The 17862-nt window shown below is 38.4% G+C and overlaps 1 protein-coding gene across 2 annotated transcripts in view; it reads right to left on the bottom strand.

Moving 5' to 3' along the window:
* GLRA3 (glycine receptor alpha 3) overlaps nucleotides 1–17862 on the bottom strand; it is a 201029-nt gene that overhangs the window by 41237 nt on the left and 141930 nt on the right. For both annotated transcript variants that reach the window (XM_005892179.2, XM_005892180.2), the window contains exon 6: nucleotides 3274–3411. In XM_005892179.2, coding sequence (XP_005892241.1) covers nucleotides 3274–3411 — 138 coding nt within the window. The remainder of the gene's footprint in view (nucleotides 1–3273; nucleotides 3412–17862) is intronic.

The raw sequence follows: 17862 nt of genomic DNA, 5'->3' as shown, positions 1-17862 counted from the left end.
ACTAGACTATTCAGGTATGACTTAAATCAAGTCCCTTATGATTATACAGTGGAAGTGAGAAATAGATTTAAGGGACTAGATCTGATAAATTGAGTGCCTGATGAACTACGGATGGAGGTTCATGACACTGTACAGAAGACAGGGATCAAGACCATCCCCATGGAAAAGAAATGCAAAAAAGCAAAATGGCTGCCTGGGGAGGCCTTACAAATAGCTGTGAAAAGAAGAGAAGCGAAAAGCAAAGGAGAAAAGGAAAGATACAAGCATCTGAATGCAGAGTTCCAAAGAATAGCAAGGAGAGATAAGAAAGCCTTCCTCAGAGATGAATGCAAAGAAATAGAGGGAAAAAACAGAATGGGAAAGACTAGAGATCTCTTCAAGAAAACTAGAGATACCAAGGGAACTTATCATGCAAAGATGGGCTCGATAAAGGACAGAAATGGTATGGACCTAACAGAAGCAGAAGATATTAAGAAGAGTTGGCAAGAATACACAGAAGAACTATACAAAAAAGATCTTCACGACCTAGATAATCAAGATGGTGTGATCACTCACCTAGAGCCAGACATCCTGGAATGTGAAGTCAAGTGGGCCTTAGGAATCATCACTACGAACAAAGCTAGTAGAGGTGATGGAATTCCAGTTGAGCTATTTCAAATCCTGAAAGATGATGCTATGAAAGTGCTGCACTCAATATGCCAACAAATTTGGAAAACTCAGCAGTGGCCACAAGACTGGAAAAGGTCAGTTTTCATTCCAATCCCAAAGAAAGGCAATGCCAAAGAATGCTCAAACTACCGCACAATTGCACTCATCTCACATGCTAGTAAAGTAATGCTCAAAATTCTCAAAGCCAGGCTTCAACAATATGTGAACTGTGAACTTCCTGATGTTCAAGCTGGTTTTAGAAAAGGCAGAGGAACCAGAGATCAAATTGCCAACATCCGCTGGATCATGGAAAAAGCAAGAGAGTTCCAGAAAAACATCTATTTCTGCTTTATTGATTATGCCAAAGCCTTTGACTGTGTGGATCACAATAAACTGTGGAAAATTCTTCAAGAGATGGGAATACCAGACCACCTGACCTGCCTCTTGAGAAACCTATATGCAGGTCAGGAAGCAACAGTTAGAACTGAACATGGAACAACAGACTGATTCCAAATAGGAAAAGGAGTACATCAAGGCTGTATATTGTCACCCTGTTTATTTAACTTCTATGCAGAGTACATCATGAGAAACGCTGGGCTGGATGAAGCACAAGCTGGAATCGAGATTGCCAGGAGAAATATCAATAACCTTAGATATGCAGATGACACCACCCTTATGGCTGAAGTGAAAAGGCACTAAAAAGCCTCTTGATGAAAGTGAAAGAGGGGAGTGAAAAAGTGGGCTTAAAGCTCAACATTCGGAAAACGAAGATCATGGCATCTGGTCCCATCACTTCATGGGAAATAGATGGGGAAACAGGGGAAACAGTGTCAGACTTTATTTTGGGGGGCTCCAAAATCACTGCAGATGGGGATTGCAGCCATGAAATTAAAAGACGCTTACTCCTTGGAAGGAAAGTTATGACCAACCTAGATAGCATATTGAAAAGCAGAGACATTACTTTGCCAACAAAGGTCCGTCTAGTCAACGCTATGGTTTTTCCAGTGGTTACGTATGGATGTGAGAGTTGGACTGTGAAGAAAGCTGAGCACTGAAGAATTAATGTTTTTGAACTGTGGTGTTGGAGAAGACTCTTGAGAGTCCCTTGGACTGCAAGGAGATCCAACCAGTCCATTCTAAAGGAGATCGATCTTGGGTGTTCTTTGGAAGGAATGATGCTAAAGCTGGAACTCCAGTACTTTGGCCACCTCATGCGAAGAGTTGACTCACTGGCAAAGACTCTGATGCTGGGAGGGATTGGGGGCAGGAGGAGAAGGGAACGACAGAGGATGAGATGGCTGATGGCATCACCGACTTGATGGATGTGAGTTGGAATGAACTCCGGAAGTTGGTGATGGACAGGGAGGCCTGGCATGCTGCAATTCATGGGGTCGCAAAGACTCGGACACGTCTGAGTGACTGAACTGAACTGAACTGTGGTACTGTTATAAGTAAAGATGTACAGATCAATGGAATAAAATTGAAAGTCAAGAAATGATCATTTATGGTCAATTGATTTTTTAAAAAGGATTAAGACTATTCAATAGGGAAAGAATGATCTCTTTAATACAGGGCTTCACTGGTGGCTCAGTGGATGAAAATCCACCTGCCAGTGAAGAAGACAGGGGTTCATTCCCCAATCCTGGAAGATCCCACATGCTGTGGAGCAACTAAACCCACACAGCACAGCCAAAAATAAATAAGTAAAATTATGTTTTTAAAAAAGAAACTAAAGTAAAATAAAAAAATAAATGGTACAGGAAGAACGTTGCTTTGTGGAACTTTCTGGAATTTTTTTCCCAAATATTTTCCTTCCCAGTTGGTTGTATCTTTGGATATGAGCCCGTGGATATGGAGGACTGGCTGTACAATGAAAGTCAGGTCACATTTCTGGAAGTGCTGAGCCCGAAAGGAATCATAGTTACTCTAAGGATGTTAGTGGAAGGGCATTCACTCACCACATGGGAGAAATATGTCAAATGTGGGCAGTTTAAGGGAACTTGTAAGAGTAGGTTAGGAGTTAGAATAGATATTACAGGAATATCCCATGCCAACAGAGAAAAGTGGACAGATAGCATGAATGTACAAGTTTTGCAGTCCTTGATGTTGATAACTGCATCTGATACTTATCCTCAAAGGTAACAGGCTACTGCATCAGTGTGAGTGGTAAGTGCTTAGTAAATATCTTGAAATGCATGACATTGTGGCCAAAATAAAAAATTAAGCAAGAGAAGCCTTAAAAAAAATATATCTCTTTCCTTTTGTTAGCAAACACAATGTTTATGACCCAGGGAAAGTTAAAAAGTACATTTTACTGCTCACATAGAAATTAAAGGAACTTTTTTGAAAAGAGCATTATTATTTAACTATAGGTGTTTCAAAAAGAGAAATTATTTAAATATAATGGAATTCCAAGCATTTCTTTTGTTCCATACAGACTAATTATATAGCAACATGCAATGAGTCAAAAGTTCTGCAAATTTCGAAGATGTCCATTTTCTGCTCGATGACTATAAATAACATTCAGCTATAAACTGCTGAAATAATTAGCCTAGCACTATAAGAAGCATCTGGATAGCATATAACTACAAGTCATAAGTGTAATAAAGAACACTGAACCCCTACCTGTGTTGTAATGTTTAGTGCAGTATCGTAAATCTTTCTCTTCTTTCAACAGAAACTGGGGTAAAGTGAGTCCTTCTGCCACTTGTACAGGTGCCTCATCTTGCCATTCAAATATGAGATCATTCATTGTGTACCCAACTAGACAAAACATAGTAAAAATATTTAGAATGTAACAGGGCATTCAAAGATGAGAAATTGTAACAAATCACTTGTAGATTTCCCATAGCATGAGAAGACCAAATAATGTCATCTTAACTCTATTGACTGAACTATGCATTGCACAATTTCAGGCTATGAAGTCTATTCATATGAAATGTGTATCAAATAACATAAGAAAATGTAGTAAGCTAATAAGTATAGCATATACATCCTTTCCTTAGGATAGGCAGATACTGCATTCACTCAATGATTCATTTTGGTTCCAATACACTAGGTCTCCCTCACCGTTTCTCAAAGTATTCAGGGCCGTTTCAAACAAAAGCTGAAATTGTCACTGGTTAGGAAATGATATGAACTATAACATCCAGGGAGGGAATGTACAGTGCTTTCTTGGTTTAATCATTAACTGCTTTCACTTATCACATCTGCTTCTCTGTCCCGAGTCCCAAAGTAGACAAATGGTATTTTAAATAGAAATGTTTGCTATCCAGTGTACAAAAAAATACACAAGTTTGTGGAGAGATTAAACTCTTGTACATGCACTGAGTCAATTAAGAACAGAATTAAATAATGTATTTTGTAGTAAGCCGGCCCATTTTAGTAAATTAAAATGTTCTCTGTCTGTAGAAACAAAAGAAAATGAAAGTGAAGTCACTCAGTTGTGTCCAGCTCTTTGCGATCCCATGGACTGTAGCCCACCAGGCTTCTCTGTCCGTGGAATTTTCCAGGCAAGAGTACTAGAGTGGGTTGCCATTTCCTTCTCCAAGGGATCTTCCTGACCCAGGGATCAAAGGGATCGAACCCAGGTCTCCTGCAGTGCAGGCAGATTCTTTAGCAACTGAGCCACCAGGGAAGCCCTCTGTCTATAGTAGTGGTATCTTTTTCTTCCCTGTGAGTGAGAAGCTGTTGAAATGTACACGTGAAGGCTGTTGCAGAGAAGGAGTCAATGTGAAATGTAACCTGTTGAGGAAGACGATTGCCAGCATTCATGACGGCCCTGGAGGTAGGCCTCTGAGCTAAGTCAGTAAGTTCAGTTCAGTCACTTAGTCGTGTCCAACTCTTCGCAACACCATGAACTGGAGCATGCCAGGCTTTCCTGTACATCACCAACTCCCAGAGCATGCTCAAACTCATGTCCATTGGTCGGTGATGCCATCCAACCATCTCATCCTCTGTCATCCCCTTAGCCTCCTGCCTTCAATCTTTCCCAGCATCAGGATCTTTTTCAATGAGTAAGTTCTTCCCATCATCTGGCCAAAGTATTGGAGCTTCAGCTTCAGCTTCAGCATCAGTCCTTCCGAAGAATATTCATGACTGATTTCCTTTAGGATTGACTGGTTTGATCTCCTTGAAGTACAAGGGACTCTCATGAGTCTTCTCCAACACCACAGTTCAAAAGCATCAGTTCTTCAGTGCTCAGCTTTCTTTATAGTCCAACTGTCAAATCCATACATGACTACTGGAAAAAACATAGCTTTGCACAGATGGACCTTTGTTGGCAAAGTAATGTCTCTGCTTTTTAATATGCTGTCTAGGTTGGTCATAGCTTTTCTTCCAAGGAGTGTCTTTTAATTTCATGACTGCAGCCACCATCTGCAGTGATTTTGGAGCCCAAAAAATTCTCCAAGCCAGGCTTCAAATTATGTGGACCGTGAACCTCCGGATGTTCAAGCTGGATTTAGAAAAGGCAGAGGAACTATGACTTGACTCAACTTGACTATGAGGGCTATTCCATTTCTTCTAAGGGATCTTGCTGCAGTCGTAGATATTATGCTCATCTGAGTTAAATTCGTCCATTCCAGTCCATTTTAGTTCACTGATTCCTAAAATGTCAATGTTCATTCTTGCCATCTCCTATTTGACTACTTCCAATTTACCTTGATTCACAGACCTAACATTCCAAGTTCCTATGCAATATTGTTCTTTACAGCATCAGACTTTACTTCCATCACCAGTCACATCAACAGCTGGGTGTTGTTTTTGCTTTGGCTCTGTCTCTTCATTCTTTCTGGAGTTATTTCTCCACTCTTCTCCAGTAGCATATTGGGCACCTACTGACCTGGAAGTTCATCTTTCAGTGTCCTATCTTTTTGCATTTTCATACTCTTCATGGGGTTTTCAAGGCAAAAATACTGAAGTGGTTTACCATTCCCTTCTCGAACTAAGTCAAGGGGTCAGAAAAAGGAAGCAAAAGCTCTAGGTGAATGAAAACAACAAACACGAGAAACTCCCAAATTCTCTGCTAGTTAATGTTGTAGACAGGAGGCTGTGTGTGTGATAATAGTAGAAATAGCTGGTGATGGTGGCAACTGGAGCCTGACACCTACCCCACTCACTTGACCTGTGTGCACCCCTCACAGCATCCACTTCACTGGACATGGGGAAGGTGGTACCAAGGGCGTCTGTGGTGAGAGAGTCTGCGTAGACTGTCTGGGATCCTACTATCAAACTTTCAGCAGCAGCTGCTGCCATGTGATAGCTTATTATGGAGCAAGTGTGATTTGGTAGAGGTTGTCAAGTCCTCCAGATTGAAGGGGACATACATGAATTCTGGTTCCTGAACACATATGAGAACCTGTAGGACTGTCTTCCAGATGATTGGACTTAGCACAGCAAAGACTCGCTTACACTGGGATATATTTCATTGAATCCTGCAATGAATGATTTGGTGGATAATAATAGAAGGCTTTCAATTTTATTTGTAAGTCTTTTGATATAGCCATTGTAAATATCATTTCACCTAGAGAGAAAATAGATGCATATTTCTCAAGGATCAAGAATTAGCAAAATATGCCCTGATTCTTATCTATTTCTAGGTAAACGGGTACTTTATTCTTTCACACATGCAATCCCTAAGGACAAAATATGTGAGACATTTCCCAACTCAGATAAACGGAGAAATGAACTGAAACCTGGTTTTGTTTTTTACATTCTAAATTTTTCCTAGAGTCTTCTGTGAAAAGAAGGTAGCTCTCTGAAATTCCCTCAAAGAGAAGCTTTAGTTAGTCTCTGATGCAGTTTATAGGCAACATACATAACTTGCTCTTATAACAATCATCCTCACTAGGTAACTTAATGCTTGGGTATATCCTAACCATGGGGCTTTCCAGGTGGCACAGTGGTAAAGAATCCACCTGTCAATAAAGGAGACACAAGAGACTTGATTTCGATCCTTGGGTCAGGAAGATCCCCTGGAGAAGGAAATGGCAACCTGCTCTAGTATTCTTGCCTGGGAAATTCCATGGACAGAGAAGCCTGATGGGCTACAGTCCATGGGGTCACAGAGTCAGACAGGACTGAGCACACACACACTCTCCACATATCCTAATCAGAGTATGCTATTCCCTTAAACTATTTAAGTTTGAAATCAGAAGAAAAATAGTGAGATGGCAAGTTTGGGGAGGTAATACTTTTATTGAGTAATTTACTGGGTGTTCAAGGAAAATAACTGGTAATTTTGCCTCAATAAGCCTTCAAACGTAACTTTTAAAAGATCAATACTTTTCCACACAGTTCTCAGTGTTTTAGCATCCTTATGTTTTTGGCTGTTAGAACTTTATACAATTCTGGGAATTGCCAAGGTGAACAGACTGGCTAATGAGTTCAAGGCTGTGAGTTGAATTGCCTTGTATCATAGTGAGTTTCACAAGAAGGAATACTTTATTGAGGGAACAAAGACACTAACCCTACATTCAGCCAACAATCTCATAGGGGATTTGCAGGGAAGCATGTAAACAAATGACTCAGTGAAACCAAACACTTGTTTCTTCAACAAGTATTTATTGGGCACTGACAATATGTAAAAGCATCCTAGTGGGGATGCCGAGCATTATTACCAGGTACAAAGTAAGTGTCATGGGTGAGGTACAATGTGCTATGTGCATTCAGAAGAGGGATCTATGATACCCACGTAAACCTCATTTGAGTTGGACCTTGAAGAAAAGCAAGACCTGTATACAAAGAACATGAGAGAAAGTGAGACACTCATGCAAAGGAAAGAGTATGATTGGTTGAAAGAAACCACAAACTTCCAAGGTTTATAATAGGAATATCAATAGAGCCAGTTTGCATGAAGAAGCATATGGAATGAAAAGATGAATTAATGTAAGATCATATAAAATTTAATCTCAAGGTTGAAAGTTTGATTTTTTTAAAAAAATTCCCTGTGGGTAATGGTAACCAATTGGAATCTTTTGAGCAGGGGAGTGACGTGACAAAAACCGTGCTTTAGAAACATTACTTTAGTAGAATCTTTTCATGGGATGTACAAGATCCAAACCGCTTTCATAATCGTAAGACATTATCTGTCTTCTTCATTGTCTTGACATTTGCCCAGATGATAAAAAAAATAAATAAATAAGCAAAACTCCTAGTGTTTAGCATAGTTAAAAACAGTGGCACCAAATTGTGCTAGTGGTTACTGTATTCTTTGTGGCCACATCTTGCATTATAAACATTACCACTTTTATTTAAGGATGCCCTAAATCCTAGATAAAAACAATAACAATCACCATCTCATTAAATTTTTACCTCTATGTCAATGTCCTTTTACTATTCTGTGTATCAAAATGAAAAGTATGGATAAAACACTTCAGCTGCACACTCTAAACATAATGGTTGTTTTAAGGAAAAGCACTGGTGTGACTGATTTGCAAGTAAGTTGGCTGGTTTTGCTTGAAATCCTATTTTTACTTGAAAAAATAAATGACTGGCAAACTGTGGTTATTAACTTAGAGGGATGGGTGGGGAGGGAGGTGGGAAGAAGGCTCAACAGGGAGGGGACATAGGTATACCTACGGCCGATTCATGTTGATGTTTGGCAGAAACCAACACAATATTGTAAAGCAATTATCCTTCAATTAAAAATAAATAAATTTAATTATTAAAAGCTGTGGTTATTACAATTAGGTACATGACCAAACATTTTCTTGAAAATAAAAGAAGTGAGTGAACCTCTCACGTTGAGGGAAACAGACACTATTTGTTGTCAATGGCAGATTTTGAGCTTTTTATTCAACATTAGACTTTTGGTAAAATTGTTTTTCCATCCCCTAAAACATTTTTTTTGATGAGCTCAATGGTGATATTAACAAATGTGACTTTTCAATATTGTATAATGTTATGTGTTAATGTTTGGAATATCTGAATAACTCATTAAGCCACTGTTTTCCAAATGAGCAAGGCATAATTTTAAATCATGCATATGGTAATGTTACTCTTTCCATACATCTGTAAAATAGATAGCAAATGGGAATTTGCTGTATGCCTCAGGAAACTCAAACAGAGGCTCTATATCAACCTAGAGGTGTGGAGTGGGGATGGAGATGGGAAGAAGGTTAAAAAGGGAGGCGACATATGTATACCTATGGCTGATTCATGTTGAGGTTTGACAGAAAACAACGAAATTTTGTAAAGCAATTATCCTTCAATAAAAAATAAATAAATAAATCATGCATAGATAAGAGATCCATTTAATATTCAAGATGGACAAACAGATTTTAATTTACAAGAGTCTGAAGAGTTCATTACAAGTGTATAGCAAAATGATTCATACCACTTTGAAAAATATATATGTATTTTTTCAGATTATTTTGCTGAATTTTACTGTACACTTGAAACTAATACAATGTTATAAATCAGCTACACTTCAACAAAATGAATTCATTGCAGTGGTTTCCAATTTCACATTGCAACCAACCTTTAAGAAACTACCACCTCTAGAAACTAAGACTTTCCCCCATATTATAGAACTTTCTTCTTTTTAAAGGTTGAATAGTACCCCATTGTTATGTATATACTACATTTTCTTTATCCATTCATCTGTCAATGGATATGTAAGTTGTCTCCACATCTTGACTACTGTGAACAGTGCTGCAATGAACACAACAATACTAGTATTTTTTCAAGATCCTGATTTTAACTTTTATAATAAATGTCCAGAAGTTAGATTACTGGATCATATGATAGTCTTATTTTTCATTGTTGCAACCCATGGATGAAGCTTGAAGATATTGTGTCAAGTGAAATAAGCCAGTCAGAGAAAGGCAAATAGGGCATGATTTCACATATATGCAGTATCTTAAATTATCATATTCATAGAATCAAAGAATGGAATGGTGATCGCCAGGGGCTGAGGAACTGAGAAATGAGAAAAATCAACAAGCATAAAGTTTTAGTCAAACAAGATGAATAAGCTCTAGACAACTGCTGTACAGCATTGTACTTACAGTCAACAATAATGTACATTTTAAAAATCTGTTAAAAAGGGAGATCTCATGCAAAGTGTTCTAAACACAATATAACACATTTTTAAAAGGTATATTTGCATTCTTGAGAAGGTAAAGAAAAAACTCTCATTCTTCCTCAATGTTTCTTCAGGAAGTCAGAGGTGATATTTTAGTAGACCATTTTGTCAAAATAGGGGGAAAATATAGAGATAAGGGAAAATAAGTTATAGAACTTTTCAGTTTCAAGTCTAAGTCACTGACACACAGCTATGCCTCAGTTCTTTGCCGACATAGAATGTGAGTAGAGTAGGCTTCTCTGACCATCTTATAAAATACTTTTCTTCAGTAAGTCTTTCCTGCTTATTTTTTCCATTGAACTTCTTTCTACCTGACAGTCATGTCTGACTCTTTCTGACCCCATGGACTCCATGGAATTCTCCAGGCTAGAATCCTGGAGAGGGTAGCCTTTCCCTTCTCCAGGGTATCTTCCCAACCCTGGGATCGAACCAAGGTCTCCCACCTTGCAGGTGGACTCTACCAACTGAGCCATCAGGGAAGCTCTGACATGGTAGACAGTCATCAACTTTTTATTTGGTTTGTTTCCTATCTAACTTCCTAGAATTTAAACTTTGTAGAAGCAGAGATTATTCTGTTTTAATCAGCAGCATGTATTTCCAGTACCTAAAATAGTATGTAGCATATACCAGGAACTTGAATATATATATATATTCACTGACATATATACACTATCATAAGTAAAAAGAAGAAGAGCTCAGCTAGGTGCTTGGTGATGACCTAGAGGGGGTGGGACAGGGAAGTGATGGGGAGAAAGGCTCAAGAGGGAGGGGATATATGTAAAAATATTTATATATGCACTATGGCTGACTTGCATTGTTGTAAGGCAGAAATCAACACAACACTGTAAAGCAATTATTCTCCAATTAAAAATTTTAAAAAATAGAAAAGGGTTAATTACTGTTACAGAAGGGTTTCCCTGGTGGTTCAGTGGTAAAGAATCTGTCTGCCAATGCAGGAGATGCCAGGTCAATCCCTGGGTCAGGAAGATCCCCTAGAGAAGGAAATGGCAACCCACTCCAGTGTTCTTGCCTGGGAAATCCTCTAGACAGAGGAGTCTGGTGGGCTGCAGTCCATTGGGTAGCAAAGGGTCAGATACAACTTGGCAACTAAACAGCAACAACTGTTATAGAGACAGAAAGACTGATCAAAGGAACCAAAGATAAAGTTTAGAAAGATATCTAAGCATGTATAAACACTGACAAGTTCTGCCACTTGCCTACAGCACTGTAAGAGGTAGGGGGTGTAAAACATCAAGTGCAATATAGCCATGTGAATGTCTATGGGTTGGGCTAAGGCACAGGTGTAATCTTGAGAGATTCAGAAAAGCTGGAGCCTGAACTTCTTGAGTGGTACCTCTGGGGCTAGTCAAGAGTGGGCAATGCCAGAAAAATGTCCAATGTTCAGCTTTTGGTGGTTTATTGATACCCATAAGGAGAAGCAGAAGCATGGCAGTAATAGTCTGATAGATTTGGGTTCAAGACTCCCATAGACCCAAGTCATGAAAGCTATCAAATCATGAAAAGATATGGAAGAAACTTAAATGCTTGTTACTAAGTGGAAGAAGTCAATCAATCTGAAAAGTTTACATGCTATATAATTCCAACTCCATGACATTCTAGAAAGGGTAAAACTATGGAGGTAGTGAAAAGCTCAGTGGTAACCAGGGCCCTGGGGCAAGGAAGGAGTGAATAGGCAGAACAACGAGGATATTTAGGGCAATGAAACTATTCTGTGTGTGTGTGTGCACACTCAGTCAGTCATGTCCGATTCTTTGCAACCCCATGGACTATAACATGCCAGACTCCTCTGTCCTTGGTATTTTCCAGGCAAGAATACTGGAGTGGGTTTCCTATTCTATACAATACTATAGTGCCATTTCCTATTCTATACAATACTATAACGGAATACAAGTCATTACATACTTGTCAAAACTCAGAGAATACACACCATCAAGAGTGAACCCTAGTGCAGGTCCATGGATTGTAATAAGTGCATCTCTCTGGTGTGGGGTGTTGACACGGAGGATGTACTTATGTGTGGAGTCAGAGACGTATGCAAGAAATTGTTGATTTTTGTTCAATTTTGTCATGAACCTAAAACTGCTCTTAAAAAGTCTGTAGTTGTTAAATTGTTCATTTTTATATGAACACCAAGTGACTGAACTATAATTCTGTGTGTGACAAAGCTGATGTTGAGCCAAAAATTGTATTTCCTCAAGGCATAACGTGTTGTTCTATTTACTGTTTTCATCAGCTAAATTTTTTTTAAAAAATTTGAACATTTGAAGAGTTACTGTATAAATCAGTTCATATATTCTGCAATGGTATTAAACTTTCAGTAAATAGGTTCTCCAAATTTTTGCTGAATTTATTCAAAATCAGTTAGAAATGTTTAGTCAAATTATTTTACAAATGCAGCACTAAAATTTTAGATTCTGAAGCTTTTTAGCAAACGGGAGTTATAGATATGATGCTTATAAACAGTAACACATTGAGATTAATCCCTATAACAGAAAGAGAGAAACACTGAGGTCTCAAATGTTGCACAATATTTATTTTTTATTTATGTCATAAATCTATTTTGGAACATCTTATGTGAAGATTATATTGATGGACTGTTTGTTTTTAACTGGATAATTTATATTGAAAGTCAATGGAATTCAGAAGGCATATATTCCAGCAAGTAAATCAGGTGGAGAATTTGAAAAGATTCCTAAATAAAAGTGACTAATTTGACTGAGTTTTGTCCTGTAAAAAAATTTTTTTATAAAAGTTACTCATTGAAGAAAAAGGCAATATCTGTAAAAATATATGGGTTGAACTAGTTAGCTATTAATATTTCAATACAAAGAAATTAAGTTCTGAAATTATCAAATACTTTAGCCATCTCAACTATATAGAGATTATTTTCTCAGTAAGACCATTATAGTCTATACAGGAGGGTCCACCAACAGCATCAACAATTACAAATTTAGTACAAAAATTGCAGCTTTAAAGATGGCTCTAAATTATTTTGATTTGCTTTTATATACTTTGTATATTTCTTTAGGAAGGATTATATTTTATACATTAGAACTATAGTCTTCCACTAATATAAAAAACATCAGTTAATAGATATTACAAAGATACAGTAATTTAAATACTTGTAGTGCCCTTCATTTATTTTCATAAGCCTCCCCATTTTGATGATAAATTATAGGGTCACCCTGATGATAAGGAGAAAGATAGAGACCAAGCTGGATGTAATCCAGCTTGAAATCTCCTGTTCTTAACAAACAGCTGGAATTTTAAAAACTAAAGGAAGAAAATGCTCACATTTGGCAGGTGCTGGCAGTCTTTGGCCGGAAGAGATGTTACTCCATTAAATTTTATTGACCTGATATATTTGACTGCCATGTCAAAATGTATTTAACTAAAACATTGTAATTCATAATGTGTGCATTTCATTTGAATAATTTTACTATAAACCAGACTGTTACCTATGGTTTTAAGTTCTTAGCCTTGTTAAATTATTTTCACTAAAATTCCCTCTTATAAATAACCTATCATGATTATTCTGGGCTTCCCAGGTGGCGCTAGTGATATAGAATCCACTTGCCAGTGCAGGAGACTTAAGAGATATATGTTCAATCCCTGGGTTGGGAAGATCCCCTGGAGGAGGGCATGGCAACCCACACCAATTATTCTTGTCTGGAGAATCCCATAGACAGAGGAGCCTGGCAGGCTACAGTCCATGAGGTCACAGAATCAGACACTACTGAAGCAACTTAGCATGCACAACCATTATTCTACTAGCATTTTGATTACATTTGTCTTTGAAGACCTAAAATACTTTATCATAGATCATCTGTGTAAACTTTCTCCCTTTCTCTCTTAGGACAATGTTGGAAATAAAATTCCTGACTCCTAATCTGTCTTCTCAAATGACAATCACTCTGATAACTTTGTACACATTTTTCAAAACTTCACAAACTTCACAAAATTATCACACCATGTTTTAAAGTTCTTATGAGAAATCTCAACTGAAGTCAGAAAAGGACCTAATTTTGATCCCATTTTAATGAGAAAAAGGTGTATAATTGGTTCTGGCCTGGGAGAGGTATGGAGGGCTCTTTGGAAAAACACTGTGTCTGCCTAGTGTTAGAGATTCAAATCTGCTCAAATTTATGAATTGATTAGTTTATTCACAGACCCAAATAATTCAAACAGACTCTGAGCCAATATCAGTTTTGCAACACTTAAAGTTTGTGTAGTTGGAGAAAGAAATGGCAACCTACTTCAGCATTCTTGCCTGGAGAATCCCAGGGACAGAGGAGTGGGCTGCCGTCTATGGGGTCACACAGAGTCAGACACGACTGAGCAACTTAGCAGCAGCAAAGGTTGTGTAAGGTTTGAGTAAAGAATCGGAAGGCACTACAAACCTTTGATTGGACCAAAGTTTTCCTGATGCCTGATATGTCAGTATAACTAATCATTCACAAGAACCAAAAGCTAGGTTAACCTTAGAGAAGGAAGTCTTACATGATATTAGCAAGAGAATCCATTTCAGAATCTTAGTTCCAGAAGCATTTGAAGAGTGTCATTACAAAATAACAGAAAATTTTAACACGGCTAGAATAAAATTAAAAATTTTTAGTTCAACTTCTCTTCAAGGTGAAATATTATAAAATGTCTCTCACTACAATACATTCATTGAAGTACACAAGACAATATAACTAGCATTATGGTAATAAATGGATGTCAAATGTTGAAATTCACATTCAATACATAGAACAACAAAAATGAAATAATAGAATTATTATTTTACAATTTTCCATATAAACAAACTACATTTTCCCTCTCAGGTCTCTTGGAATTTATATATTTTTTTCTATTCTTAATCTTTTTACTTATTTTTAGAACTTTAAACATTGCTGAGTGAAGCAAAAGATAGCTGATGTTTTATTTGAAATAAAAGCCTATATGTGAAAAAAATTTCTATCTAAAATGAAACTGGAGGATATAAAATAAAGAATCTCAGGCATGTATCCTCAGAAAGGAACTTAAGAACTGAGAGACTGATTTTCTGCAAAAGTCTGATTTACAGAGATGGAGACTTACCTCCTGACCAACAAACATCCACCAAGAATGTCTCCCCATCCCCAAGACAATGAACTTCCTGCTTGGACTCTGGCTGGACTTGTCCCTCTTTGCGCTCCTTGCCCATAAATAGAATTCCAAGAACAGAACCCTCTATGGACATGCTTGGAACTTGCTACAGTGTGGATTTCTCAAATTGCATTTCCTCTGCTATTCCCAATAAACTCAATTTCTGGTCATTTGAGCTTGCTTTTATTTACTTCTTTACTTAGGTCAACATCTCTAACATCAAATATACCTAAGATGAAAGTGACATTCATGCAGAAAAGTATCTGAATAACAGGAAGAGAATGACTTTATTCTTTTTCTCCTCAGATAAATGATGCAGTAAAATCAGCACTGACTCATAAAAGATAGATTTATAGGAGCCATAAATACAGTTGTGAGAACTTGCAATAATAAAATTTCAACTAAATTAGTATGTTTACAAATGGGATGCACTTTTGATGGACTCATCATACCAAGAGGTGTTGAGGGCTTTGCTACTTAAAGTTGCATGTGTCTTAAATTGCTCATCACAAATGAACCAGAAGTTTAAAGCTTTACTCAGTGGGCAATATCTCTATATTATTTTAGATAATTAATATTTGTTATTTAACAAAATTTTTTGTTAAATTATTCAGTTTTATTGCAATCCATGCTACCAGAGTATTTTTGTGCTTTAAGTCACTAGTTGCTAGCTGAATGCTGATTATTTCCGGTAAACGTGAAAAACTAATTTTAAGAATTGAGGATTTTTGCATCCAGAGGATTATATCGTGGCTATATGCTAGTGGAGATGAGAGAAACAGTGATCATTACAGGCTGAGAAGGAAGGTTTAATCACCAATGAGAATGTCAGCTACTTCCAGAGCAATTTTTAGAAGACTGACCCGGCCTGTGAGTGTCCAGAAGTCTCCAGTGGAGGCGTGGGTCGACAGTGGACTGCCGCAGGGTCAGGAGCGCTGAATACAACAGTGCCTGCACAAGTCCTTTTGAATGAGGTCGCCATTATCTTTATTACCCCTACCAGTTTGGTCTCAGGTCAAACAACAGGGAGGGAACACAACCCTGCCCATCAACAGAAAATTGGATTAAAGTTTTACTGAGCATGGCCCTGCCCATCAAAACAAGATCCAGTTTCCCCCACAGTCGATCTCTCCCATTAAGAAGCTTCCATAACCCTCTCGTGGGCTTCCCTGGTGGCTCAGAGGTTAAAGCCTCTGCCTGCAATACGGGAGACCTGGGTTCAATCCCTGGGTCAGGAAGATCCCCTGGAGAAGGAAACAGCAACCCACTCCAGTATTCTTACATGGAGAATCCCATGGACAGAGGAGCCTGGTGGGCTACAGTCCACGGAGTCGCAAAGAGTCGGACACGACTGACTGAAAGTGAAAGTGAAGTTGCTCAGTCGTGTCTGACTCTTTGCGACCCCATGGACTGTAGCCCACCAGGCTCCTCCATCCATGGGAGTCCATGGGATTCTCCAGGCAAGAATACTGGAGTGGGTTGCCATTTCCTTCTCCAGGGGATCTTCCTGACCCAGGGATTGAACCCAGGTCTCCCACATTGCAGGCAGACACATTAACCTCTGAGCCACCAGGGAAGCCCAGGATATTACCCATAAGAGGGCAGACAGAATGAAAACCACAGTCACAGAAAACTAGTCAAATTAATCACATGGACCACAGCCTTGTCTAACTCAATGAAGCTATGAGCCATGCTGTGTAGGGCTATCCAAGACGGATGGGTCATGGTGGAGACTTCTGACAAAATGTGGTCACTGGAGAAGGGAATGGCAAACCACTTTCGTATTCTTGTCTTGAGAACCCCATGAAGAGTATGAAAAGGCAAAAAGATATGACACTGAAAGATGAACTCCCTAAAGTCAATAGGTGCCCAATACGCTACTGGAGAAGAGTGGAGAAATAACTCCAAAAAGAATGAAGAGGCTGAGCCAAAGCAAAAACAGCACACAAATGTGGAAGTGACTGGTGATGGAAGGGAAGTAAAGTCTGATGCTGTAAAGAAAAATATTGAACAGGAACCTGGAAACTTAGGTTCATGAATTAAGGTAAACTGGAAGTGGTCAAATAGGAGATGCCAAAAGGGAACATTAGACATTTTAGGAATCAGTGAGCTAAAATGAACTGGAATGGGTGAATTTAATTCAGATGACTATTATATCCACTACGGTCAGCAAGAATCCTTTCAAAGAAATGGAGTAGCACTCATAATCAACAAAAGTCCAAAATGCAGTACTTGGGTGAAATATAAAAAATGACAGAATAATCTCTGTTCGTTTCCAAGGAAAACCATTCAATATCACAGTAATCCAAGTCCATGCCACAACCACTAATGCCGAAGAAGGTGAAGTTGAATGGTTCTATGAAGACCTACAAGACCTCCCAGAACTAACACCAAAAAAAGACATCCTTTTCATCAGAGGGGACTAGAATGCAAAAGTAGGAAGTCAAGAGATACCTGGAGAAACAGGCAAGTTTGAGGTAGGAGTACAAAATGAAGCAGGACAAAAGCTAACAGAGTTTTGCCAAGAGAACACACTGGTCATAGCAAACACCTTCTTCCAACAACACAAGAGATGACTCTACACATGGATGTCACCAGATGGTCAAATTTGAAATCAGATTGATTATATTCTTTGCAGCCAAAGATGGAGAAGCTCTATACAGTCAGCGAAAACACAGCTGGGAGCTGACTGTGGCTCAGATCATGAACTTCTTATTGCCAAATCAGGACTTAAATTGAAGAAAGTAGGGGAAACCACTAGACCATTCAGGTATGACCTAAATCAAACCCCTTATGATCATACAGTGGAAGTGACAAATAGATTCAAAGGATTAGATCTGATAGACAGAGTGCCTGAAGAACTATGGACAGAGGTTCGTGACATTGTACAGGAGGCAGTGATCAAGAACATCCCCAAGAAAAATAAATGCCAAAAGGCAAAATGGTTGTCTGAGGATGCCTTACAAATGGCTGAGAAA

Source organism: Bos mutus, chromosome 8 (genome assembly GCF_027580195.1).
Source record: "Bos mutus isolate GX-2022 chromosome 8, NWIPB_WYAK_1.1, whole genome shotgun sequence".
NCBI lineage: Eukaryota > Metazoa > Chordata > Mammalia > Artiodactyla > Bovidae > Bos > Bos mutus.
Note: the sequence above shows the minus strand (reverse complement) of the source record. Positions and strands in the feature narration are given on the sequence as shown.